General features: G+C 44.7%; 2 protein-coding genes across 6 annotated transcripts in view; one reads left to right on the top strand and one right to left on the bottom strand.

Moving 5' to 3' along the window:
* Window positions 1-26,866, bottom strand: part of CYFIP2 (cytoplasmic FMR1 interacting protein 2) — a 129,206-nt gene that overhangs the window by 49,182 nt on the left and 53,158 nt on the right. For 4 of the 5 annotated variants that reach the window (XM_019464537.2, XM_019464538.2, XM_019464536.2 and 1 more), the window contains exons 16-24: window positions 26,198-26,272; window positions 25,123-25,276; window positions 24,004-24,160; window positions 23,372-23,468; window positions 19,428-19,504; window positions 16,189-16,297; window positions 13,846-13,965; window positions 7,647-7,846; window positions 5,747-5,834 (exon numbers count right to left, since the gene is read on the bottom strand). In XM_019464537.2, coding sequence (XP_019320082.1) covers window positions 5,747-5,834; window positions 7,647-7,846; window positions 13,846-13,965; window positions 16,189-16,297; window positions 19,428-19,504; window positions 23,372-23,468; window positions 24,004-24,160; window positions 25,123-25,276; window positions 26,198-26,272 — 1,077 coding nt within the window. The remainder of the gene's footprint in view (window positions 1-5,746; window positions 5,835-7,646; window positions 7,847-13,845; window positions 13,966-16,188; window positions 16,298-19,427; window positions 19,505-23,371; window positions 23,469-24,003; window positions 24,161-25,122; window positions 25,277-26,197; window positions 26,273-26,866) is intronic. The other variant, XM_019464533.2, reaches the window with a different exon arrangement.
* Window positions 690-5,623, top strand: FNDC9 (fibronectin type III domain containing 9). The gene is made up of 2 exons (XM_019464540.2): window positions 690-987; window positions 3,012-5,623. The coding sequence occupies exon 2, from the start codon at window positions 3,019-3,021 to the stop codon at window positions 3,730-3,732; it is 714 nt and encodes a 237-aa protein (XP_019320085.1). The 5' UTR covers window positions 690-987; window positions 3,012-3,018; the 3' UTR covers window positions 3,733-5,623.

Here is a 26,866-nt window from a genome sequence, read left to right as displayed (position 1 = left end):
GATTCCATCCTTGCATCTTCCAGGCCCTGGCAGTGCCTGGCACTCTCTGGTTCTGGTGACATCACTGCAACCTTGGCCTCTGTCTTCACATGGCTCCTACCCCTTGTGCCCCTCTGTGTAAATCTCCCTCTCCTTTCTCTTATAAAGACACCAGTCATTGGATTCAGTGTTCCCCCTAAACCTAGGACAGTATTATTTCAAGATCCTCAACTAATTTAAATTTACAAAGACCCTATTTCCAAATAAGGTCACACCCTGAGGTTCTGGGTAGACTCAAATCAACCCAGTACATATGCTGTGATGGTTTAGAAAGGCTGACATGGGTTCAGGACTGGGCAGGGGGTAGAATCCTGCTTTCTATCTGCCATCCCCATCTAGCCCAAGGCTACTGCTTTACAGATGATGGAACTGAGGCCCAGAGAATAAGAGTCTTGACCAGTGTCATGTATCTGGAGACTGCCACAGGAGACAAGAATAAAGAAAGAAGATGGTAGGAGGTGGGGTGGGGGTGGGAGGGCAAGGGATAAAATTGCTGTTGAAATTGTGGGATAACTGATAATTGTATTTGACCATTGTCCAAAGAGGGTCTAGATGGGGCAAAAAATGATCGCCAGCCAATTACAGAGAAAATCTGGCAGCCTTGGAAGAATCAGTACCATTCTGAGGATCAGTTTGCAGGAGACTGTTTGCCTTTTTTTGGCCAAAGGAATGAGAGCTCCTCTCAGTGGGCAAAAGCCTTTCCAGACTGGTCCCTGAAAGCATCGTGCGTACAGATGCCTGCTGGTTGCCATGGTGAATGATGCTGATCTGAAGAAATGAATAATGTGAGCGTTGGGGGCGACAGTGGGATTACTCAGACAGTGGCGAGAGAGACATCAAGGAGAGCCCAGAGCAGAGGAGGGGAGAAGGCTCCATTCCTTCAGCTTTGGTCCACTCTGTCTCTGCCTCTGCAGGCTGCGTTCTAACCAGATCCACCGCGAGCATCAGGTAAGGGACATAAATGACTCTTCTTGGAAATGGAAATGGCTTCTCCTTTCACACTCTGCTTGGAGGAGGGCCAGGCAATGGTAATATGAATAGCTAAAAATAGGGGGAATTTAGAAACAGAAGCAGAGAAAGAAAAACAAATAAGGGAGACTGATTTGGTCCCCAAAGCTGAGGATGCTGCTATAGTGTCTTGCCAGAAAGCTCTTAAAAATGTCTGCTGTAGAGAACTCAGTCTGCAAAGACAGCCAGCAGCAGATGTGAGGCAAACAAGAGAGAAGAGTCATGGCAAAAAAACGCGATTCCTGATCACCCCTGATGGAAGGGTTTTACAAAGGCCATAGCCTCTGTATTATAAGTAATGAATTAAGCTCTTTTCATTGTGGTCAGAAGTGTGTTTATAGGGATGTGTGGGGTGGAGTAAATGGGGGAGCTTATGAGAAAGGAGACTGATGAAGGGAGCTCAAATAGTCTCCTTGGCAATGACCTTCCCGGGAGGGATCTGAGCACACCTGTCTTGTCCCTTTCATTGCCTGTGTTTCTGGGATGAAATTTCCAACCAAACAGAAGGGAACTATTCCCCTTCCTGAGCATTTTAGTTCACTGTCATCCTTAGAGAAAACAAGGACTGAAAAATCACCCAATGCTCTGCATCTCTCTGCCCACCTCCTCTAGGAGAGTGGGCATGAAAATAGAGGGTCGGAGGGAGGCAGGGAAGACAGAAAGCAGCTTGTGATAGAAATCAGTTTGGCTTCATAGCCAATTCAGGTTAAAATCTGGTTGACGGGTTTTTACTAGGTCATTAATATCTAAAACGAAGGCTTCTGTATTTCACGTGAGACAGAAGGGGCAGAGAATAGGGCTGGGTAAGACCTGTACATGAACATACACAGGTTGAATGAATACGGCTGTCCCTGAATCGTAGATCAGGGGAAATTCAGTGGAGGGGAAACGCTATGTCTCAAACAGACAGAATTTAAGAGAAACCCCCAAATCTTGAAGATGGTGTTCTCTTACCAAAGCCGTAAGGCTGGGAATCTGAAGAGGGCTCATTTGATTTGTGGAAAAACAGCAACCAGGTCTGCGTACCAACACCTCATTTTGCGGTAACGTCCTGTAACTAAACCCAGCAGCCTTGCATTTGGAAATCCAGCAATTACGGGGCTTTGAGTCTACTTATCAGCTGAGTGACCTCAGATTGCTCATCTATACAATGGGGACCTAGCTCAGAGGGTGTGACATTTATTATGGCCTGTGAGCATGCAGCATGACACATACTAGATGTGACACAGCAACCATTCACTAACTGCTGGTGGTTAGTATCATCATCGATATTCACAGTACCAGAGATACTGAGCAGTAGCAATTATGCTGGTATTAGGAGCTGATTGCCTTGACCTACACAACTAATTTCCTGGGTATATTTGCCTTTGGACAAACAAACAAAGAAATAAAACAGGAGCAGAGGCACTGGGGAGAAATCAGCTGCCAAGGAGTGATGACGCAAATCTCCTCTCTCACGGGCAACAGAGCTGGGAGGCTAAAATCGCAGTGGGCAGAATGTTCTAGATGACTGAGCTCACAGCACTTGCAGCAAAAGCAGAAGTTCCAGAAGGGATATTGTAGGTGATATAATTATCTGACTTGGAGGTCGCAAATGTGTGGTGACTAATGTAGGGACATTAATCGGGTGGTCTGATTTCTTTTATTGCCTCTCTTCTTATTTTAAAGGGTTGGAAACAATGTTGTACCTAAAAGATCTCAGCCAGGGCAGGATGAGGCTAGGGGGATGTGAGTGTATCTTTTTCAGGCCTGAAGGCCTCAGGCTTTGACATGAGACAGCCCTGATTTTGTTCTGTCATTTCTTAGCTATACCTTAGCTGAGTAACGTAACCTCTTGTCCTCCATTTCTTTGTATAATAGGGACAATTATTAGTCTCCATCTTGAATGTGTAATATATGCTGGTATGATGATCATAAATACTTAAGCAAGGGGATGTCACTTTTCACTTTGATTCTGGTTCTAGAATCAGGATGAACATCGAGGTTGGGAACGTTTCTTATACAGGAGCCATCATTTCCTGGTCGTCCTCGGAGCCCTGTCTGGAGGACTATTACCATATTATGTATAGGCCCAACTGGAACAGCATCTTCTCCGGCTATCTTCGCTACAGCTTTCACCACGAGGAGAAAGTGCCTCGAACGATCAGTTCTGTGGTGCTGGAACACCTCGCCCCTTCCACTCTCTACTTCCTCTGCATCAGCTGCAAGAAGGCTGCCTTCCCTTATAGGCACTACTGCACCATGTTCCATACCCTGGATAAGAGTCCACTGGCTGCTGGGAGCTCCCTGGTGGACCCCCAAATTTCCCTTTGGGTGTTGATGGCCATTCTGCTGGCCTGCTTCACAGCCGTCTTAGCTTTTATCTGCCTCCAGTTCTGGTGTATCCGTTGCCATGAGCCTCGATGGTCTTACAGAGCCGGCCACATGGAAGAAGCCAATGGCTTGGTGAGATGGCCGGAGGAGGCCCCAGCTCTTGGTCAGAGAGAGGAAGACCTGCAGGGGCTCCCCCTGGTAGAAATGCCACGCAAGAACTCCGGAGCTGATGCAGAACCAGAAGCCGAAGCTGAAGACAACCAGGATGCAGCAGCTGACCAGGATGCCGACAATGAGGATGCCCCTGATGAGGGTGCCTTACTGGGAGGGGGTGGTGATCATCCCGCCATACTGCCTCGTTTTGGGGAGTGAGAGGTAGGGAGGAGGCAGCCTGCATCATGTAGCTTAAAGCCCTCTATACAGTAGTTCTTTTGTAAAAATGCGTCTCTAGGCTGCCCATTTGTCTCCCCTCAAATGTCAGTGCTCTTGTGGATCACCTGGGTTGGATGGATGCCCCATGACAAAGCTTCTCAAGCTGGAAAGCATACACCCCCACGGTATGTCAAAGGAGAAATATGGCGTCTCTTAGGAGCGTCCATTTAGGGGAACCCAGTTAGGAATTTAAAATGTTATCTTAATATTAAAACAAACATGAATATATTATGGTAGAGAAAGCAAACTTTGCATGGCTTAAATAAAACACAATACTCTGAGGAAACTTTCGAGTTGATGGTGGGCTCTCTGGGTTATGCTTCCAGTCAGCTGAGGCAGATGTCCAGTGTCCACTGCTGTTGGGGGGATTATTTTGGAAAGGCTGAGGAGCCTTGCCCTACAGTGTTTTCCAGCTTTCAGGCTATCACATAACACCTCGTACCCCACCTTCATTTTGTTTAAACCACAGATTATCTCTACTGTTATTAACAATATTTTTCTTTTGACTCACTTTTCAAACTTAAACTTATTTTAAAAGATAGACTTCTATGACTCCATAAATGAAAAGCCAGCACCCTCCTTCTATAAACAGAAGAGATATAAGAATAAACATAATGAAAACAACATAATAAGTTTGACTTAGATCCTATTGCCTATTAAAGCCTCTGAGCTTAAGGTCTGCTCTCTTAGCTTTGATAAAAAGGGAGATCGGAGAGCAGAAGGTATTAAGACATACTAGCATCAACAGAAGTCTTTCTCCTTGTTATAATTACAAGGTTTGAAAGAGATTTGAAGTGGGAGGTGTTGTTCTTACTTTGTAATTCAGCGTTTTTCAATGACATGTCTGTGAGCTACCCAAAATGCTGCCTATAATGTCCCTTGATTTGAGAAAGTTGCTTTGATCAGACTGGCCATCTTGGAGAGGACACCTGCACTGTCCCAGCATCATCCCAAGAGCCTCTAAGCCCACCCACCTGTAGGCCCAAGTGGTGGGAGCTCATTGGTTTGCCACACTTCCTGATCTAGGGGTCCCTGACCTTAGAGGAGTACCTTTTCTCATACATATTCAGTCAAGTTCTTCTTTTGAGTCCATCTGTGCTTACTTTTTAAAAAACGGGGTCAAAGGTGGCCATTTCTATTCCATCACGAAGAAAAATGTTGCCTTTGTTGCTGTTGGTTGACACATTTCACCCTGTCGGTGTCATTCTCCCCTTCACACCCGCAGGGTAAGAAATGGATCTCCTACACATACCACAGTGTTGTGAGACTTTGTGAACACTGCCCCCTGTCCCTACCACAGGTGTGGAAATTCAAGAAGGGCAGAAATGACATCTGTTTTAATCTCTGATATATTCCCAGCATGCAGAATCTAGCCCAGTGTCTGGCCTATAGTGGGCGCTTAATAAACGTTTATTTAATGAATGGCAAAGGACTGAGGGTCTAGAACAGGGCGCCATTTGGGAGGTCTAGTTAGGGTCAGGATGTGCATTGTGAACAAAGCAGTAAAGAGATGGGAGAAGACCTGTCTCTCAGCTCTAGCTCGAGCCATCTGGGATTTCCTTCAAACTCCACCTTCCCCATTGCTTCCTGTCTGCAAATCTCTTGTCTTTGTGGAACACAAAAAAGCCCAGAATTGCAGGATGGTATGGCAATGAATCGACTGAGAAACAGGAGGAGATGGGGTGAAGACAAGAAGCCCCACACACCTACTTCCCTGCTCGCCTCTGTGACGTGCTCCCCAAACAATTCCCGCCCAGGATCCAGCCCCGCCGGGTCTGCGTTCACCCCCGCGCTTGCTAGTTGTGCACAAATAAAGATGAATCTGCTTGCACTTGTTTCTCACTACTGCCTCTTTATCTCTACATCTTCTTACTTTTCTGATTCAGGAAACACTTTTCTGTTTGCTTTTGCTCACTAGCCCTCTTCGAAGTAGGACACAGGCAAGACTACTCACCTTGGATCCATACAGGTAATAAGGCTGGACGTTGGCGGGTTTATCTCTTTGCGGTTCTTGAGTAAAAGGAATGGCAGTTCGAACAAAACTAGCAGGAGAAAAGAGAGGGGAAGGGCGTTAACCAGGCCCAAAGAGTATTCTTCACGGGACACAGCCTCGCCAGAGCCCCTCCTGACCAGGTGCAACCACACTGTTTCTTAGGTAAAGACACAACTCTTCTGACATGCTCCCATTCATTCCCCTACTGTCTCCTTTCTATAGATGGGAAAACTGCAGTCCAGATTCCCAGGCTAGACTCTGGGCTTATGGCTCACTTACAAGGACATAGGCAAGAAGTGACAATTGGCTGGGCCTGAAAACGGCCTTCTTTGGGGCTCTGATCCTTCCCTATCCACCCACTTTGGCTTCTTAAGAGCAGGGTTCCACAAACTCTGTGAAGGCCCAGATAGGAAACATTCTCAGCTTTACAAGCCAGATGGTCTCTGTCACCATTACTCAACTCTGCTGGTAGTGTGAAAGCACCCAAAAACAATTGTAGATGAATGAGCACGGCTGAGTTCCAGTAAAACTTTATGAATTTCAAATAATTTTCACTTGTCATCAAATTAGAATTCTTCTTTGGATTTTTTCCCCAACCGTACAAAAATGTCAATAGTATTCTTTGCTCATGGGTTGTACAGAAACAGTTGGCAACAAGATGTGGTTTGTGGGCGATAGTCTGCAGATCTCTGCTCAAGAGGATTAAAAGTCCCAAATCTTTACAGAATTGGAAGTCTGTCTTGCTAAGTGTGTGGATTTAGGCTCATCTGTGGTTTCCTCCTAGACCCTTCTATTCATTCAACACATACTAATTTAATACTGGCTCTGAGCCAGGCCCTGAGAGTACTGAGAAGACCTGTAAACACATGCATATTTGTGTATCCTCACGGCCTTGTGTTTTCTTAAGAAAGAGAGTGTGTGTGTGTACGTGTCAGTGCGGGTGGGGCAAAAGGAGAGGGGGAGAGAGAATCCCAAGCAGGCTCCATGCCCAATGTGGAGCCAAATGCGGGGCTTCTTCTCATGACTATGAGATCATGACCTGAGCCGAAATCAAGAGTCAGACGCTTAACTGACTAAGCCACCCAGGTGCCCCTCACGTACTTGCATTGTGCGTGAATACATCTCACCTCTTCTGTCAGGTTTTGAACCTCTGTGGAGATAAGGGATTAGGTCTATGCCCTCACCTCGGTGCCTGGCCCAGGGCTGTGTGCACCTTGCAGGAGACACGTGGCACTTCGTCATGCACATGTATGCCTGTTTTGCACGAATGTATTCATGCATGTGGATGTCCTCATAAAGGTACCATCTGATCATAAAGCACCATGCGGGATCCTATGTTGGCCTATGGAGTAGTGCACGGCCTGGTTCCTGCTTCTTCCTGGGTCCTGCACTATCTTTCAAGGCACCATTCCCCATCCCATCTGTTCCACCCTCACCAGGCTCTCTAGGTTCCTTGGAGACTTTGTCTGAAATATTCTTCTCCTGTCTTTTCATCTTATTTATTCCTACTCATCCTTCACATCTCTTCTCAAGCATTACTTCCTCAGAGGAGGAAGCCTCTCTTGAGGTTCCCATCACTTCCCAGACTGGATTAGGTGGTGCTATTTTCTCTCTCATGACTGGGGGCTTCTTTTCCATCTCCAAGTTTATTGTTTCTAACAGTACATCTATTGTGTGATTGTTGGATCACCTGCATCCTCCTCTAGCCTGGAGGCTCTCAGAGGCAGGAAGGTGTCTGCTTGGTCACCATGGCATTCCCACCTCCAGCACAAGAGGGACTCCAAAAGATGCCTGTTGCAGGAAGGACTGTTTCCCCCACCCTCAGCCCACCCCAGCCCCCTTGGCCCAGGGAGTCCCTTACCGGTTGGTGGACCCATTGTAGCAGTAGTTGGGGAGGAAGTCAAAGTTCAGCTCCCAGAAGACGTGCAGGGTGATGCGGCCATAGGGGGCAGACACGTTGTGATTAGCCTCCCGGAACATGGCGTCAAAGCTGTCCAGGGTCATGTGCTTACACAGCAGCCGGTGTGTGAGCCGGTTGATCTCCAGCAGCCACTCCAGCTCCTGCCAGAGAGAGCCCATGTCTGCTGAGGACATACACGTATCTTCTACACTTGCACCACTTTATCTTATGGATTCCTTTCAAGCGGGGGAGAGCCTCTCAGACAACCTCCCAGCTGCTGACGTGGAGACTAGGCTCCCACAGTGACATGGGACAACACGCTCTTCTTTGGAGGAGGGACTGCCAGACTGTGCTGAGGAAAGCTGCATGCCTGCTCTGGGAAGGGGACCACAGACCAGGTTCAAGTCCCCTGTCTGTACGTCCCTTGGGTGGAAAGCATGCCTGCTTGCTTTCCAGTTCCCATATCAGTGAGGGAAAAGTTCGCCTCTCAGTGTTGCAAGTCAACAAAAGGAAAGGTCCGACTGGCTGTCACCAGAGAATCTATCTCTGCCCTGTAGAAAGCAATCATGAGTTACCACTCGCTAAGTACTTACAATTAGGTCAGACCATGTGAAGCTACTGGTCTTTTATTAAATACTGTTGAGTATTAGTAGTTTCATATGGTTCAGTTTAATATATGCCAAACAGTATCCTAAGCACTTTATGTGTGCTGACTTATTTAATGCTCAAAAAACCCTGTATGGTTACCATTATGGTTTTCTTTATGCACAGAGAAACTAAGGTTTTCAGAAGTTAAATAGCTTGACTCCAAATCCAGGAAGTTGGGCTCCAAAGTCCGTATTCTTAACCACTGTATACGATAGAAATTTAAAAAAATAGCTGGGGGCAGAATGCCCCCTCCTTTGGGTTCCTCTTGTGTCTCTCAGTCACAGGGTTGGTTTCATGTTGGTGAAGGTACAGCTGAAAGCCATGAACCAAGGGCCCATGTGATTGCTTGGAACCCTACCTTCAAGCAGAGAATGGGAGCAAAGTGGACACTATGCAGATACAACAGGTCACTGCATTTGTTGGCAAGTAAAAGGAGAGTGGGCCCCTTTGGGTTGGCTTGGTCCCTTATGCTGCTGTCAAAAAGAATCAAAGCACAGTCTTATGCAGAGAGAAGGCATCCTTCTTTTTGATGCTCTAGGACACTCCCATATTGCTGTGGTGAAGTGCTTTTTTGAGATGCTCCTGTTTCATAGAGGGGACAAATGAGGCTCAGAGGGTGAAGTAATTTGCCCGGGGTCACACAGGGAATATAGAACATGGTTTAGTAGGTGATCCCAGGTCTTCTGACGTCAAATCACGTTTGGGCCCCTATGACGTAGCTGCCTGGAGTAAAGAAGCAGTTTGCCAAGAAAGCCCTTTGAAAAGTAACAATGGTTAAAGTAAAGATGTTTTACAATATAAAAATTCAATGAACACTGGCAAGGGCAGTTCACCAGAGTGTGGCCAAGAAGTGGGACAGCCAGAGGGCCAGCCTTACTGGTTGGGATGTGGAGTTCAGGTGTCTATGGTCACAGGCTGCAGCCCCATATCAGGGAATCAATTTTATTTTCATCAGCCACAAGACCTCCCTAATGCTGGTTGGGGTTCAGAGTGTGGTCAGGTAGAGGCCCCAGACTATGCTTAGAGTCTGAGAGATTTGCCTTTCTGAAACTCAGATTCTATGGCTCTAAATTGGGGGTATAGAACTGCATCAAAGCTTGCAAACCTAAATGGCTATAGAGGCCAGACAGCTCAGGCAAGAGAGACAGGCAGGAGCAGGGGGGATTCCTGGGGCTGGGTCTCTGTGGCAAAACGTCTGTCCAGATAAGGGTGAAACTGCCACTTAACTCCATACCGGTATTACCTCTTCAGAATGGGCTCAGTGATGACAGATCCCAGGGTCTTTCAAAAGAAGGGCAAAATCTGGATTTTAGTTCTGGAATGGCAACTGGAAGAATATGTTTCCAGTCACTGTGCACCGTGAAGCAAATGAAGGGAAGAAAGAGAAAATCACCTCTCTGCTTCTGTTAGGGCCTAGCCAGCTGGACTGTTATTTTTGTTCCCATTCACTTAGAATGGGTAAAATAAAATAAAATAAAATAAAATAAAATAAAAGGAGTAAATGCTAATGATTTTATTTCCGAGCTCACTGAGTCCCTTGGTACACTGAGGTACTGTGTTACTAGGCAGACAACTGCCTAGTTGCCTAAAAAAACAGGGAACAATTTCTGTTCTAATGCTCTGTGATTTCAAGAGCCTCACAAATGCGTATCAGTGTTTACAAGGGAGACCAACGGAGGGAGTTCTTAGCTCTGCTGATGGGGGGGCTCCTAGAAATGTAGATCTACTTCTTCCATCATGCAACCACACCGAGGTTTTTGTTATATAGTTCAAACTGTTTTGGCATCAGCCATGTTCTTCTGGCCTTTAAATCATAGGAGGGCACCTGCCTCTGGGATGCAGAACCCAGTGCATCAAGGCACAGGAGGTTTACAAGGCCATGTGGGTGGCTCAGGTGCCTTCTGAGAAGGTCTGAATTTTCTATAGTTAAGCCGGTTTACTGAGAGCAACGCAGAGCAGCAGAACTGAAGAAATAAAACACATCATGGGACAACTTCTGTGAAAGAGTAGAAAGAGCTCTTTGGTGGGAACCAGAAAGACTGAGTGTCAGCCATATTGGACCGCTGACCTGCTCTGTGGCCCCAGGTAGGCGAGAAGAACAGGGGTCTCAAAGTCAGGTGCAGCAAGGCATGGAAGGTCATATACAGGAATGAAGTGCACCAGTGGGGCTCGGGGCAAGCTAAAGAGAGCACAACCCGCCTGATGGGATCGTCTAGTCATTTCCAGACAATTGTTGCCATCTGGAAAGGCTGGTGTGATGTTGCCAGAGCTTCTGCAGTTTTATTCAAATTCTTCCAAATGTTAAATGTTGGCTCAAAATTTCAAATGTGCTCTATAGCCTAAACAAAACACAGCCTGCAAGCTGCCAGCCCTCCAATTCAGCATCAGAACTCTCTGAGAATCTATTTGCTCAGCTGTGTAGGATGAGGACAACTGGCTTGAGAAATCCCTGCCACCCTCCCAGCTTGGCATCAAGCCGCCTTCTCATCTCAGAGTGGAGTTTCTAAGGTGGAGGGAAGGGCTGAAGGGAGCACATTCCTCAGTTTGTTTCTCAGAAGAGGCAGAAGCTTCTGAGCCAAGGCCAATGAGGGTCTCCCGACCCCACAGGAGAGAGCATCCCTGGGGTCTCTTCTTCCTGGGCTTCACAGGAAGTGGCTACTCTCCTGGGGGCTGCCCTCACCTGATAAACACCAGCTTTCACTGCTTGTTTTGATTTTGTTCCCAGCTAAAAAAGAACATTCAGTGCCTTTCAAGGAGTGGGAAGAGGCCATGGACACCCACCGACACCCCAAAACAGATTTTCCATGAGATAGGCTCATTCATTACTGGACAACAAGAAGATACAGATAAACAACAAAGATGAAAACAAAAATCCCACCACTTGGAGATAATCAGTGCCAACATTTTGGCATAAACAAAGAATAATCTCCTCCTTCCTTCTTCCTTCCTTCCTTCCTTCCTTCCTTCCTTCCTTCCTTCCTTCCTTCCCTCCCTTTCTCTTTCTCCCTCCCTCCCTTTTCTTTCTTTTTTCTTTTCCTTCCTTCCTTCTTTCTTTCTTTCTTTCTTTCTTTCTTTCTCTCTCTCTCTCTCTCTCTCTCTCTCTCTCTCTCTCTCTCTCTTTCTTTCTTTCTTTCTTTCTTTCTTTCTTTCTTTCTTTCTTTCTTTCTTTCTTTCTTTCTTTCTTTCTTTCTTTCTTTTGTAAAATCCATTTCTTAAGATAGATCTCCCAGAAGAACATATGCTATATTATGATCTCTTAAAGTAACTGACCCAGGACTTAGGTGAGCATTTAAGGGGCAAGTCCTCTTAAGAAATGCTACTGAAAATTCACTCTGAGAATGTTTCATTGTTAGCCCCAAATTTCTATGCTCTTCTCTTCTTCTTCTTTTTTTTTTTTTATAGAAGTTATAATTTATTAAGTGCAAAGTACTATGCAAAGCTCTTCCAGGCTGTAAAGAGCCATCCTTATAAAAATGCTATACTGTGAATTCTAATATTCCTCCATCATGAGATGGGGAAACAGGCTGGTAGAAGTGAAGTAACTCGCCAAGACTGCCCAGCTAGTATGTGGCAGGGCCAGGACTGGGACCCTAGCTAGGTCTTTCTGACTCTAGACCCTCATTCCTAGTCACTGTTTTTTTTGTTGTTGTTGTTGTTAATGGTTTTTTTTTTTTTTTTTTTTTTACCACTTTGTCCACCTAAGAAAGCAAACTTTTTTATTTTGAAATAATTTTAGACTTTCAGGAAAGTTGTGAAAAAGCAGAGCTCCTGTGTATCCTTGACCCAATTTCCTCATGTTAACATCTTACCTAATCATAATATAATTATCAAAAGTAGGAAATAAACATTGGTCCAATTCTATTAACTAAATGACACCCCTTATTCAGATTTCATCAGATTCTTCACGAGGGTCCTTTTGTTTGTTCTAGGATTCAATTCAGAATCTCACATTGCATTTAATTGTCATATCTCCTTAGTCTTTTTCAATCACTCACATTTTCTCATCTCAGTCTTGTATGATCTGGATGCTTTTGAAAAGTATTGTTGGCTTTTTTTTTTTTTTTAAATGCTATTTGATTGGAATTTATCTGATATTTTCTCATGATTAGGTTGAGAACATGCATTTTGGCAAGAATGCCACAGAAGAATACATAACGGGGAATACATGAATATCTGTTAATACTGGTGATGTTAATCTTTGATGCTTGGTTAAGATGGTATCTGCCAAGATTCCACAGTGTACAGTTATTATTTTTCCCTTTGGAGTTAATAAATATCTTGAAGAAGATAATGTGTGCAAGAATCCTGCTTCTTCGTTTTTTTAATTTTCAAGTAATTTTTAAAATTATAGTAAAACATATAACATAAAACTTACCATCTTAAGCATTTTTAAAAAATGTTTATTTACTTATTTTGAGAGATAGAACGCAGGTGGAGGGGCAGAGGGAGAGACAGAATCCCAAGCAGGTTCCACACTGCCAGTGTAGAGCCTGACACAGGGCTTGAACTCATGAACCTGTGAGATTATGACCTGGGCAGAGACTAAGAGTCAGATGCCAAATGGACTGAGCCACCCAGGTGCCCCCACTTTAACGTTTTTAAGTGTATAGCTCTGTGGCATTAAGTACATTCACATTATTTTGCAACCATCACCACCAGCTGTCTCCAGAACTAATTTTCCTCAACCAAAACTCTGTACCCATTAAACACCAATTTCCTAGTTCCCAGTAATAAAAATCCCACTTTCTGTCTCTATGAATTTTACTACTCTAGGGACCTCATAATAAGAGGAATCATAAAATATTCTTCTCAAAGCTCTGCCTACTAATTTCAGCATTCTTTGCTGGATTTTGCTCACAACAATTGTCACCATGGTGCTTTAATGGTGATTTTTTATTTCTCTCATTCCTTCCACTCATCTGCTTTTGAAAGCATTAAAGTCCTCCTTTGATTCACTTCAGGACTGGTCAATCAAGTTTATTCTAATTCCTGGAGAAGAAGAGTCAGCAGAGAGTAGCTCAAATTACTGTTTAATAGAAGAAAGTAGGCCTGTCCCATGCTTGTGCATCAGGACCAACTACATAGTATGCATGTCCCAGTGCAAAATGGAAAAGTGGGACCCTTGTTAAAAAAATTATTAAGAATTTCAAGATGGCAACAGCAGAGCATTAAAAAACCAAGCACAGAGCCCTTCTGGGACCTATACTACTGCACACCCATGACACCCTCACTGTTGTGCAACCTTCCCTAGCTCTCAGAACCACCCCCCTACTTTCTTGATTCTGTAGAAGCCCAAAGGAAAAGCAGCTGTGCCCCCGTGTTGGTCATCTCAGAGATCTCAAGGCAATCAGGAGGGTAAGGTGACTCTCATTCATTTCTTGCTGTATTCATTTGGGAAAGAGACTCACTGCTTCTCTTTAACTAGCTCAGTACTAGGTTAACAACACTTGTAGCTAGGCTTCAAGTCTAAGGAATCCCAGACCAGAACTCCCATGGGCCCCCCGTCCCTTACCACGATGGAAGTCAGGTCCTCACTCTCAAAACGGCTGATGGCCTGGTCCAAGGATTTATACATGGCAGCAGAGATACGCTGGGTAATGAGTCTGTTTAAGTCAATTGATCTACCCAACAACTGCATGGAAGAGACAGAGAGAAAAGTTACTTAAGGTTCTCACAGGCACATGACCACTAAATGCAATGCACTGATAGAAAATTGGATTGAAAGCATAAAGGACATTACTAGGACAAATGGGGACTCTATGCAAAAAGAGTATTGTCAAATTTCCTGAGTATGATAATTCTATTTTGATTATGAGACAATGTCTTCATTCTTTGGAGATACATGCTGAAGTATTCATGAGTGAAGTGTCATCACTCTCTCGAATGGCTAAGAAGAGTACATATATTTAAAGGAAGTCAGAGAAAGCCTCTCTAAAGCAGTTTTGCTGAATGGTCATGTATATTTAAACATATATATATTAATGTTATATATAAATATATTTTTATAAATTATATATACTATATATTTATATATTATATATACTTATTTCCTATTTATAGATTATGTATTTATTTACTATTTATATACTACTTACTATATATACACCGTATTTATAGTATACATATCATATACTACTCACATATTTATATACTATTTATCTGCACTTTTTATATCTGTATGTATGTGTGCGTGCATATGTATATATATATATATACATATGCACGCACACACATATATAGGCACCTTAGGCACCTACCAAAGTAAAATATATGAATATATGTGTTTGTGTATATACATATGTATGTACACACATATACATATACATATGTATATACACAAACACATATATTCATATATTTCACTTTGGTAGGTGCCTAATAATTATTCTTAACCATTTTATTTCTTTTACTGTATTTGTGAGAGAGAAAAAATAAGTATATAAGAGAAAGTGAAGCAAATGTGGTACAACATTAATAATCATGGATCTGTCTGCAGAGTATATATATGTTCATGGTGTTATTTTTTCAACTTTCCTGTCAATTTGAAATATAAACAGTGGAGCGAAAATGTGATTCATTCAGACTGTAGGAAAAGGCTCAGGACAGGCTCTGGCATCCCATGCGATGCTGGCCTCCTACATTTAGCCCTAAGGTTCTTCCTGCATCTGTCCTGTGTGCCCTTATGGGGATGAGTGTAGAAGCACGAGAATGAAGGGCTGATTACAGCATGGAAAACAACTTAGGATAATTTCCATCAGGGCACACACACGGGGATTATTGCAGATGCTATGCGAACAGCAATAAACAACTACTGAGTGCCTGCTGTGTGCACTGCACTTTACTAGGTGCCCAAGGATTATTCTTAACTTTTCAAAATTTAATTCTTAACTATTTTATTTTTTTCGATTTCCCTTTTGGGAGATTTTCTACCAACTAAGACCCCTTACAGCCATCATGTGCACATAAAAGCCCTCAGTATTTAATGTCCTGTGGCTAATTCTGACTGCATCAGTAACTAATAGCTGTAATTTCCTGAGAGGTTGAAGGAAAAGCATTGAGCTCCTGCTGTTGACAGAAGTGAAGCTCGTTCTTTTTTCTCTCATAATTCTGTTTTGCTTTGATTTCTCAGAGCAGTGAAAATGTCCAGGGTTTCCAGGGTAACCCTTTCCTCCCCACCAGGGGTACTTCTCAGCCATGGCCCTTCACCTGGGTCTACTCCACAAACACCGTGGCCCACAAGTGTGCTTGTGTACCAAGCACACAAAGGTCATGGCCTAGAGGCCGTTTCACCGCTGCTTGGCTGACAGCAGGGCTTAGGAGTTGGGTGGCTGGAGCATCTTGTATTTTGCCTGCCTGGCTCATGTTAACATTTTAAAGCAGGGAGATGTTTCTGAGCTCCTGGCAGCATTTCCTCTACATTTGCAGGCAAATGTTAACAGAAACCAACCTCACAAGACCAAACTGTGATTTCTAGCATGGGTTTGGCTGACACAATTTATTTCAAGCATGAAGGAGCCTGCCTTCCCTTAGACCAGCATTTGCCCATTTCTGAGCGGCAGTCCTGATGGAAAGAAGTGAGCCACAGCTTATGACAAGAAGACTAAGACTCTGCTGGCTACTACGCCACAGAAGTGTCCTAGGGGCAGAATGAGAAGCCTAGAACTTGAACCACGCGATGCCAATGCCTCTTCGATATTTGTACGATTCTGTGGCTGTGCTATGCCCACCACGGTCAGAAACCCACATGGGCAGTACGCAGGGTGGAGAGTGTTTAGTCCTGATCTCTGATCTCCCCACTAACTTCATATCTACTCTCTAACCTGTCCCACCTCTGCTCCGGCTTTCTACACCATACCTGGACATGTCTCTGTTTCAGCAGCGTTTCGTAGCGGTTGGATGGCGGGTATGGAATGATGACTCCATAATTCTTACACTCGGCCCTAAAACGTTTATCCAACAGGACACTGAAGGGATAAAAGTTGAATAAGGCCAGTAAACATGATGGTGAGTGATTTCCAATCACCCAGCCACATCTGTTTCAGACCATAGGATCTACTCATGAAGCGTTATTTTATGTATTTCAAATAAAACTATTTTCTGCTTTAGAGCAAAGTTCGGATTTCTTTTTAGCCACAAAAGCTCAACATAAAGCAGAACTTCCAGGTTAAAGACAAGCAACACAGAAGTTGAGTCACCTCCCTCTTTTATTCATTTACCAAAAAAGCAACTGAGTGCATGCTTGCCATATCCCAGGGAACATTCTCGTACTGGGGATACAAGGTTCCTGTCCTCACGGAGCTTACTTCTGGTAAAGACACTGACAACTAAATAAATAAACGGAGAAGATAAATAATTTCATGCAAGAGAAAATACTGCATAGTATTTACTACTTCTCAGGCACACACATGCATGTACACAGGCATTTTAAATTTCACGACAACCTTATGAGTTAGATGTGCTATTATTATCTTTCACACTGAGGTACAGAATGCAGAGTAATCGTGCTCTGAAAATAACAACACAGGATCATTTGGTATTCGGAGGTCAAAGACAGCGACTCTAAAGCAATTTTGCTGGATGGACACCTAAATGCTAAAAATGGAAAGATCTGGGGGAGGAGTGTTTCTGGCATTGAAAAAAAAAAAAAAAAAAAAAAAGCTGGTCTGTATGGATAAAGGGCAGGCATGCTGGAGACCAATGGGCAAAAAAGGAATTTACAAAGTTAATCTAGGGGCCAGATCACGTGGGGACTACATCAGCTGCAGTAAAAAAGCTAGGTATTTTCTAGATGTCAGTGGCAGCCATTGAAAGGCTTTAGGTAGGAAAGTGACATAATTTAAATGTACACTGTCCAGCATGGAGAGCAGCCACCAGCTACAGGAGCCCACAGACCACCTGCAACATGGTGAGATGTGCTGGAAGTGTAAAACACACACTAGACTTTGAAGGCTTAGGAAAAAAAACAATGAAAACTATCTCTTTAACAATTTTTGTATCGGGGTGCCTGGGCGATTCAGTCAGTTAAGCGTCCAACTTCGGCTCAGGTCACGAAATCTCGGTTTGTGAGTTCAAGCCTTGCATCGGGCTCTGCTGTCAGCACAGAGCCCACTTCAGATCCTCTGTCGCCCCCTGCTCCACCCCCCACACCGTGTGCTTGCTCTCTTTCTCTCCCAAACATACATAAAAAACATTAAAAAATGTTTTTATATTGATTTCATGTTGAAATTGTATTTTAGATATATTGGATGATAGAAAATATATTATTAAAATTAGGAGTGCCTGGGTGGCTCTGTCGGTTAAGCCTTGACTCAGGTCAAGGGCTCAGGTCATGATCACGGTTTGTGGGTTCGAGGCCTGCATCGGGCTCTGTGCTGACAGCTCAGAGCCTGGAACCTTCTTCAGATTCTGTGTCTGCCTCTCTGCCCCTCCCCTGCTCGTGCTCTGTCTCTGTCTCTCAAAAATAAATAAACATTAAAAACACTTTTTAAATTAATTTCACCTGTTTATTTTTCCTTTTTAAAATATGGCTACTAAAAAATTTAAAATTACATGTGCGGCTCACATTTGTGGTTGCACTATATTTCTAATGGACAGCACTGATTTAGATCATTCTTTCCTTCCCGTGCTTTCTTGGACTCTCCTAACCTCTCTCAGTCTCCCCCAGCCACCCATATTTTTGGAAAACATTCACCTTGTAGGGAGTAAGTAGTATAGGTTAAGGGCAGTATTTTAGATAAGAATGTTTTATAAACTAAATATACAGAGGATCAGGGTTTGACAAGTCTGGGTTTGTGTACACAGCATATTTGAAATGAGAATGATTTTAGAGACACTGGAAGCCCTACTCACTGTTCTAACCACTTCTCATTCAACCCAGACACGTGCTAAGTGATTACTTTGTGAAAGACTATGTGTTTGGTGTGTTTTCCCAGAAAGTATTTTCCATCATTAAGAGCAGCTCACTTCATTGGATGTGCATTCTCTGTTAACAGGAACTTGTGTGCTCTGTACATCAGCTTCTCTTTGAAATATGTCAGAGCAACTCTAGCTGTCAAAAGCAAAATGACGCAAATTCCTTGCATAGAAAGAAAAATAATTTCTGTTGGTTAAGTAACTATTCTTGATATTACTGGTTTATAGACTTGGATTTCCAATAAGAAGAGAGACACCTATTTTGAGATTTTCTTGACCAGTTCTGTTACGGGTTCCTGCAACCCAGGAATTCACAGGCGTCTAAATCAACACACACTGCCAATTAACACCAACAAGCCTTGAACACTTGACATGTATCTTACCACAACTTCCTCACTGGTCTCCTATCTGACCTATATTTATATACCCATTACTTGCTCACCACCAATCCATTCTCCACATTTTTATGTTTTTAATAGGGCAAATTTTTAAAAGTAAAAACTAAAGTCTCTGTCATACTTTTGAAACCATCCCGTGATATTCTATTCCTCCTAGGTAAATGCCTACAAGCCCCATCACCTGAGCCCTGCCTGCCTCTTCAGTTTCATCATGCAGCCTGCCTCTTCTTGTGGTCTGTGAACGAGGCCTTTACATGTACTAATTCACATTAATTGTCTCAACTGCCCTATGGAGTAAGTGTGCTGTCAATATATTTCTGCCACAGGGACTTTGCACAAACAGTTCCTTTGCCTGCAATTTCCTGTCCCATCCTTCACTTTTAATTAATGCCTACCAATTTCAGATAAGAACTCAAATGTTACTTTCTCAGGATAGCTTTTCCAGTTCCTCACCCCAAAGACTAGTTCAGGTTTAACTGTCACAGATCCGTAAATTCCCATGAACTTTTCCTTCACAGGGAGCATGTAACTTCCCTTGTCACTGTGCTTTCATCAGTTTTTATTAATGTCTGTTACCCCCCACTAGACTGTAAGCTCCATGAGGTACAGCACCAAATCTGCCTATTTTCCTTTCTCCGTATTTTAGCATCCAGTCCAGGCCCACAGGATCGCTCCAATTTCCTTAGGTGCTAAAGAAGAAGAGAGGTTTTTTACAACAGGAAACTATGTCTCACAGGTGGCAGTCTAAGAAAGCTTGTTGCTCACGGCCCTGGGACTCTCGTACCTGCCAGCCATGGCTTTGTAGTAAGCAAAGATCTGGTCCGCCAGCTTGTAGACAAACTGATCAAAGCACAGGTTCACCTGGTGAAAGGGAAGCAGGAAATGTCAGTGGTGTCTGGCTTTATCACAGAAGCTTAGATGACCGAAAGGGGGTGCTTGGGTGGCAGTGCATGTTGTGGAGCAAGAGACTTTGAACAGCAACAAAAGAAGATTTTGTGATTCAGTTAAGAAGTTTGGCCCTTCCTCTCAAGGTTTTTAGCTAGGCACAGAGAAGGCAAAGTCCAAAAAGCTCTGGAGGAACTGCCCCTGCCTCTGGTCCCCTCCTTGCTGTTTGGAGGTGGCCTGCCCAGAGGCAATGCAAGACAGATCTTCATATCCCTTGCAATTACTCGTATCAGCCAACCCATCCTTTTTCCTGGTAGACTTTCTTGTCTTTTCCTTTCACTTTATTTTACCTTGCTTGACAAATGAAGAAGTTGATGGTCACTGGAAACTGTAAAATCTATTTTTTTTTTTTTTTTTGCAAACTTTGCTTAAAAACCTTTGGATCTTGGGGCGCCTGGGTGGCTCAGTCGGTTGGACGTCCAACTTCGGCTCAGGTCATGATCTTGCGGTCCGTGAGTTCGAGCCCCGCATCGGGCTCTGGGCTGACAGCTCGGAGCCTGGAGCCTACTTCAGATTCTGTGTCTCCCTCTCTCTCTGCCCCTCCCCTGCTCATGCTCTGTCTCTATCTGTCTCAAAAATAAATAAATGTTAAAAAAAAAAAAAAGTTAAAAAAAAAAAAAAAACCTTTGGATCTTAATGCTTATGGGGTCATCTTGCCATTTCAGTGTCTTGTCACATAAGTGGCAGACTGTGATGCTCAGGTGAGGCGTTCATGTCAGACATGGGATCAAAACCAAACCCTCCAGTGATGGCCAGAAACAGCCACAGGTGGGACTTTACTGAGCTGGAGCTGCGGTGGGGGCAGAGCGCCATGTGACTTCAAAGGGAACAGAGCGTATTTACGTGACTTCTCATCCATTCTTCTCTCCCCAAATTCTCAGCTCCTTACAGTTAATTCTTTATCCGAAGAGCTTTCAGGTTTTATCTTACACCCCAGATGCTATTCTGAACATAAACCACAGAGTTGGGTGCAGCTCTGTCCTCATTTACAGGTAACCAAGGCCTCTGCCCCAGACTTTGCACTTCAAAGGTCTCCAGGGGATGTTCCAACAGCTGAAGAACCTACAGGGTCAAGGTGTCCCCCACTCATACCCTATGCTCCCCTTCTAGAACCAGCCTTGAGTACCTTTGCTCCCAAAGCCCAAGCCCCTTTCAGGCCTGTTTGATGTTTTCTCTGGTATCATCCCTGAGGGTGGACCGCACCTCGGGTGTGTGCACCCCTAGGGCCGTGGGTTAGCCAAGAGGGCTGCAGTTTGAGGGCAGCGATGGCAGACAAAGCTTGGATATCCGTACACATGCACATAAGGCCCTGTATAGGACAGAACAGAGCTTGGGGATGGGAACAGAAAGGTGGCAGGCTACAAGCTGGGGTCTCAATTTGTACTTTGGCCCTAGGCCCTCAAATGTTACCCAGGGCCTGGCTGTGTACTGTTTTTTTACATTTATTTGAAAAATCTCTGGGGCGCCTGGGTGGCTCAGTCAGTTAAGCATCCGACTCTTGATTTCTGCTCAGGTCACTACCTCATGGTTCATGGGATTGAACCCTGCGTCTGCCTCTGTGCTGACAGTGTAGAGCCTGCTTTGGATTCTCTCTCTCCCTCTTTCTCTGCCCCTCCTCTGCTCGTGAGTGCATGCTCTAAATAAATAAATAAATAAATAAATAAATAAATAAATAAATATTAAAAAAAACCTCACTTGGCCACATGACACTCTAGGTTTGTTCTGTTTTCAACCTGTTGGAGAACACTAGTATATAAGATCTGTCAGAAGATGGAGTTGTCAAAGCCAAGGTACAACCAGTTAACTTGTCTCCAGGAATCTTTCTTCCCAAGTTCGTACTCAGGAGAACAGATCTGTGTTGGGGTCCATTAAGGTTTTCAACTCCCATAGACATCGGAGGGTTGAGAAAGCAAGAAGCATCTCTACTAGATTTTCTCTGAAATACGTAAACTTTCACACTAAGTTAGTGGTGATGCTAATCCTAAAACAGTCATGTCCTTCCTTTATAAAGAAGAATGTCTTATGTTTCTATGACATTTTTCCCTAGTTGGCCCATTCTGTGTTTATACAGCCCCATGCAGTTAAGCACAGCGCAGACTATCATTCCCATTTCCAGAAGGCAAAACTACATTTCAGTAACCATCACTGCCATTGCCCTCAGGCTCCTGGTCCTTGCACGGGGCAGGACTGTACCTCCTCGCTGCTCTTTGAAAAGGAGATGCAGTCATGTGACTTGCTTTGACCAATGACGTGTCACTTCCTGGTGGAAGCTTTGAGTACCAGTAACACTTCCCCCTGGCATGGCAATTAGTGAATGTTCCAGGTGGGTCCCAGCTTGAAGACCACATGGAGCAGAGCCCCCAATCAATCCATAATGGAGAAATAAACCTTTGGTTTCAAGGTACTAAGAATTTGTGATTATTTGTTACTGGAGCATAACCTAGCTTATCCTGACCAGTACAGAAATAAAGCTATCGAATGACTCTCTAATAAACAGCTTTAATGGTTGAGAGGATGGTTACTTCAGTCCTACTAGTACTAGAAAGTGACTCTGTAAGCTGTGTGAATTTGATGTAATAACTGACCACTGTAAGTCTAAGATTTATTATTTGTAAAATAGATAGTAGCACACACTTCTTTAAACTGCTACAAAGTTTATTTGATAAGTCTCTCTCTACAGTGCTTATCCCCGCCCTTGGCAAAAGGCAGATATATAATAATTGATAGGTGGTATTGCTATTGTTATTATTATTAGCCAAATAACCCAACCAGACCAGACCCAACAGAAAATTGATTTTACCCATGCATTACTATCATCTGCCATCCCTTAATATATTTGAAAAAGAAAGACCATCATCCTGGTCTGGGTCCTTTTTGATGGTCATGATGTTTGTAAAGATCAATCTCCATACGGTGAATGAGATTATAATAGTGTTGCATAGTGACAAACGGTAGCTACGCTTGTGGTAAACATAACATACATGTCAAGTTTTAGAATCACTGTGTTGTACACCTGAAACTAATGTCACATTGGGTGTCAACTGTCCTGTAATTTAAAAAAAAAAAGTCATGGGGCACCTGGGTGGCTCAGTCGGTTGAGCGGCCGACTTCGGCTCAGGTCACCATCTCACTGTCTGTGAGTTTGAGCCCCGCGTCGGGCTCTGTGCTGACTGCTCAGATCCTGGAGCCTGTTTCAGATTCTGTGTCTCCCTCTCTCTGACCCTCCCCCGTTCATGCTCTGTCTCTCTCTGTCTCAAAAAAAAAAAATAAATGTTAAAAAAAAAATTAAAAAAAAAAGTCATAAAAAGAGATCACTCTCCAGAACAAGTCATTGATCCCCTACTGCTATGGTCTGAAAGCGTATGCTCCCCCCAAATTCTTATGTTGTGACCCTAACCCCCAAAGGTGATGGTATTAGGAATCACCTCACTTTGGGAGGTGATTAGGTCATGAGGGTGGAGCCCTCAGAAATGGGATTAGTGCTCTTATAAAAGAGACCCCACAGAGCTTGCTCACCCTTTCCACTAGCAAGGATACCACGAGAAGTCTGTGACCCAGGAGGGCGCCCCCACTGGGTGGTACTGGACCCCTGATCTGGACTTCCTGCCTCCACAACAGTGAGAAATACATGTCTGTTGTTGATAAGCCACTCAGTCTGTGGTATTTTGGTACAGAAGCCTGAACAGATGAAGACAGCCCACTTTGTGCCAACAGCTCCAGATTTAAAAAGTCCAGACGCTTGGAATAAGATTATAGGAACGAAAGGGGAAGCACGTCACTTGCCTCAGCTTCAATCTCATCATACAGGAACTGCTTTTTAAACTTGGTCAGAGCATAGTAGGCGCTGTCATTGTACAGGTCCAAAGGATAGAGGACGTACCTGAGGGAGAAGAACAGAGGCCAGCAGCTTACTAATCTCTCTCAAGGCAGTCTGACTGATGCGGCTTGGGACATCTGAAGGGTTGGGTGAAAAGATGAACAGGCTCTGGGTTAGAAGAGAGCCTTCCAGCATTCTGATGTTTCCAGCCTGCTTTAGGGATGACTTACTTTACAGTCTTCCCACAGAAATCAAAACACCATGAGGTTAATAAATCCAAGGTCTGAAAAAATTAGTCTGGGACCAAAAGAAATCAAATGGTAGTTAAGGATATTAGCTTCCTGATCCCCAGAGATGACTACCTTCCAAGCATGGCTGTTTGAGACTGACAAAGCACAGGAAGGACAGCTGGGCTGGTAGAACCCTGAACCTATCTGCAAGGCTGAGTGAAATCTGGTGTCACGTGATCCTTGGCATAAGCATTCTCCCTGGTGGGGCACACTGCCTAATCTGGAAAGTTGTGGAAAGAACATAGCTCACTAGCAAACTACCATCGGAACCCGGGGAACCTCCTTGCTGACCCAATCCTGCCTCTTACTCCATCATGGAAGGTTCTTTGGTTTCCAGGATATGGTCTGTTAGAATCCAGGGCATGGACATCTCAATTGGAAACTGGATTCGCCGGCCCATGGTTAACTCCAGGAAGAATTCTCGGAACCAGAGCTGAGACAGATCACAACACTGCTGCAGGGCTTCTGAAAGCATAGCAGAAAGAGTCATGGGTTCTACACAGGAAGCACCAAAAGATCTTTCTTCTTGCCGTTTTTATTAACTTAGTTCTTATTGCTTTCATTGCTATTCTTGCCACTGTACTAGCATGCAGCAGGTACTCATAAAACATGACTTGGTCTGTAGATCCTGCTCTCTTATACCCGAAAGCCAGTCTAACATCTATTTAGAAAACACCATTTGTTAAGTTTCTCAGTAGCAGCCCTTGGGGGGAAGAGAGCAGCAATGTTTTAGAGCTTTAGATGCCCCCCCAGTTTCCATCATCCCCTGCAAAGCCGTCCTGAAAAGCCACGATCCGAGTGTGAAAAGCATGCTTGCTATACAAACACGGTGTCAAGCCAGGTCCCCAGGTGCCTACTTTTAATTGCTCCTTGCATCCTTATACATGGTAATTCTAACTTCCATATACTGAGAAGCCTTGAAGGCTCCTAGGCTGTGCTCTAATGGAGAAGCTTGGATTGTTGGTTAAGATCACTCTTCTCAGCACCAACATATGCATTACCACTCCCATGTCCCTGGATGCTGCTCTCCTTCCACCCTGCCCTGTCCCACCTGCATAGGCATCCTGCTGACAGGAGAACAGGGTTGTGGGACACAGGGTTGTGGTACAGCCTGAAAGCTGCCTTTGTTAGGAGCAACAAGATAGTCAAGTGCCTGGCCACGTCTGCAGGTACGTTGCCGGTTTTAATCCTTCTTCTAAGAACTTCATGACAAATAAACTGCAAATGTCTACCAGACAAATTTAGCTGAGTCAGAATAGCTGGACTGGCCTGGCCTTTCCAAGCCCACCAGAAAAGTTTGCATTTTCTTCTTCAGTGGCAAAATGTGTCCCTTTTGGTCAATGATCATGTTTCTTTGCGACTTTTGGTCTGAAGGCCTTAGTTGGTCTGGGACCTGGGACCCCCATCCTCTCCCCACTGCGACTCACCACTGATGTTGAGCAGGTGCGTGAAGAAGAAGGATTGTTTATGGAAGTCCTCTATGGCGAGGACGATGGGTCCATCAAGGCTGCTTCTCAGGGTCTTCTTGGAGCCACTTTTGTCTGCAATGAGTGATTCAAGCATGGTCCGCACCATGTACAGCTTGAAAGAGAAAGAAAGATGAGAAGGTCAAAGGCTGGCTCTCCACCCTGGGGTAAAGGTTTCTTTGTGCTGTATTTATATTTTTCTTTTTTTTCTGCAGATGTCTGCTCTTAAAAAGCACTGTCTTAAGGAAGCACCAGTTTAGGGTTGGAGAAGTGAATTTGGAACATATAAACCTGCAAGAGGGAGACTGCCCAGCCCGGGAGGAAGTCCTGCCTGGGGTCTGCGGCATCCCTGGGTAGGTAGACCCGGTAATACCAAGTCATTCAAGGCCCAGGTTTTTGCCTGCTCTGCTCGGCCAAGGGCATGGGCATCAGAGGAGAACTTCAGTTCATGTCACTCTGGAGTCACTCTCTGCTTTACTGGTTGGCTATGGTGGTGCCATGGGTGGAGTCGTGGACTTGGGTCTAAGGCCAGGCACTGCTACTGTCTTGCTGTGTGACCTTGGGCAGCGAAGTCCCGCTCTGGGCCTCAGTTTTCTTATCTGCTAACACGAAGGGGTTGCACCAGATGCTTTCTCAAATCAGTCCCTTTCAGCTCTAACATTTTGAGGAACTGCGAAATAGAATATGATCAGAACAAGCCTCCCACCCAACCACCTCAAGCTTCTGACCCTTAGCACTCTGAATCCATGACTGAGCGATGGTGCCCTCTGGTGGTGCCAGCTGCATTGCACAGCCTACCAAAATCCTGGGAGGAAAGCGGGTGAAGATTGGTACTTACACAGGAGGTCTACTAGACAATCAACTCCCGCTTACAGAGGGCCTTAAGTGCAAAGGGTGCAAGTGCTAATCTAGATCTTTCCACATCATATGCCTTTGAATGTTAGGGCTGGAAGGGGCCTTGAGGAGCCAGGCTAGTCCATTCCTGCTGCCTCCTGGAGAAGTATACCCCAACCAACCCAGCCAGGCGGTGTAATACCAGGGATCGGCAGCCTCTTCGGCCCTGTGTGCCACCAGTGGGGTGAAACAAAGCCCGCGGGGACCACTGGCAGGCCTAAGACATAGATAGGAGAAAGGAGGAGGGGGTGGGAGGGCAGGAGAGACAGGGAAGAGGGAGAGAGAGAAGAGAGAGAGAGAGAGAGAGAAAAGCAAGAGGTATTGTATACGGTGGGAAAGCCGCCGCGACTGCTATAGGGGCCACTTGCCGACCACCTCTCAGAAGCTCCAACCTCCCTCTGCCACCATGTTTGTGCTGGCTGCCTCTGGATCTCCTCTAGGACCGTACCCACCATGCCCCTGGCATTGGGCCGGGCACGCAGCCTCGGAGAGGAGGGGCACATGCCCCTGCCACAGCACTTCCCTTGGTGGTGCAAGAGCTCCCCGTGGTGGCCAGTTTACTGGACAGTCCACCCTCTGCAACCCCATTGCTGGGCAGGCCTGACCATCCCTAAGAACCGAGAAGCACTATTCTAATGATGGCCTTTGGAGTTATCAAGGAAAGGATTCATCAAGTACCATCCATGTGGAATTGACTGGTCTACATCAAATTCTATTTGAAAATCCACTTCATCGATAATAGAGGGGGAACTCTTCCCACCTGCTTCTATTTATCTCATCAGATCAGTCAGCAGCTCAGCTCTGCTAGATG

The sequence above is a fragment of the Panthera pardus genome, unplaced genomic scaffold, assembly GCF_024362965.1.
Source record: "Panthera pardus isolate Hobbes unplaced genomic scaffold, ASM2436296v1 HiC_scaffold_2, whole genome shotgun sequence".
NCBI lineage: Eukaryota > Metazoa > Chordata > Mammalia > Carnivora > Felidae > Panthera > Panthera pardus.
Note: the sequence above shows the minus strand (reverse complement) of the source record. Positions and strands in the feature narration are given on the sequence as shown.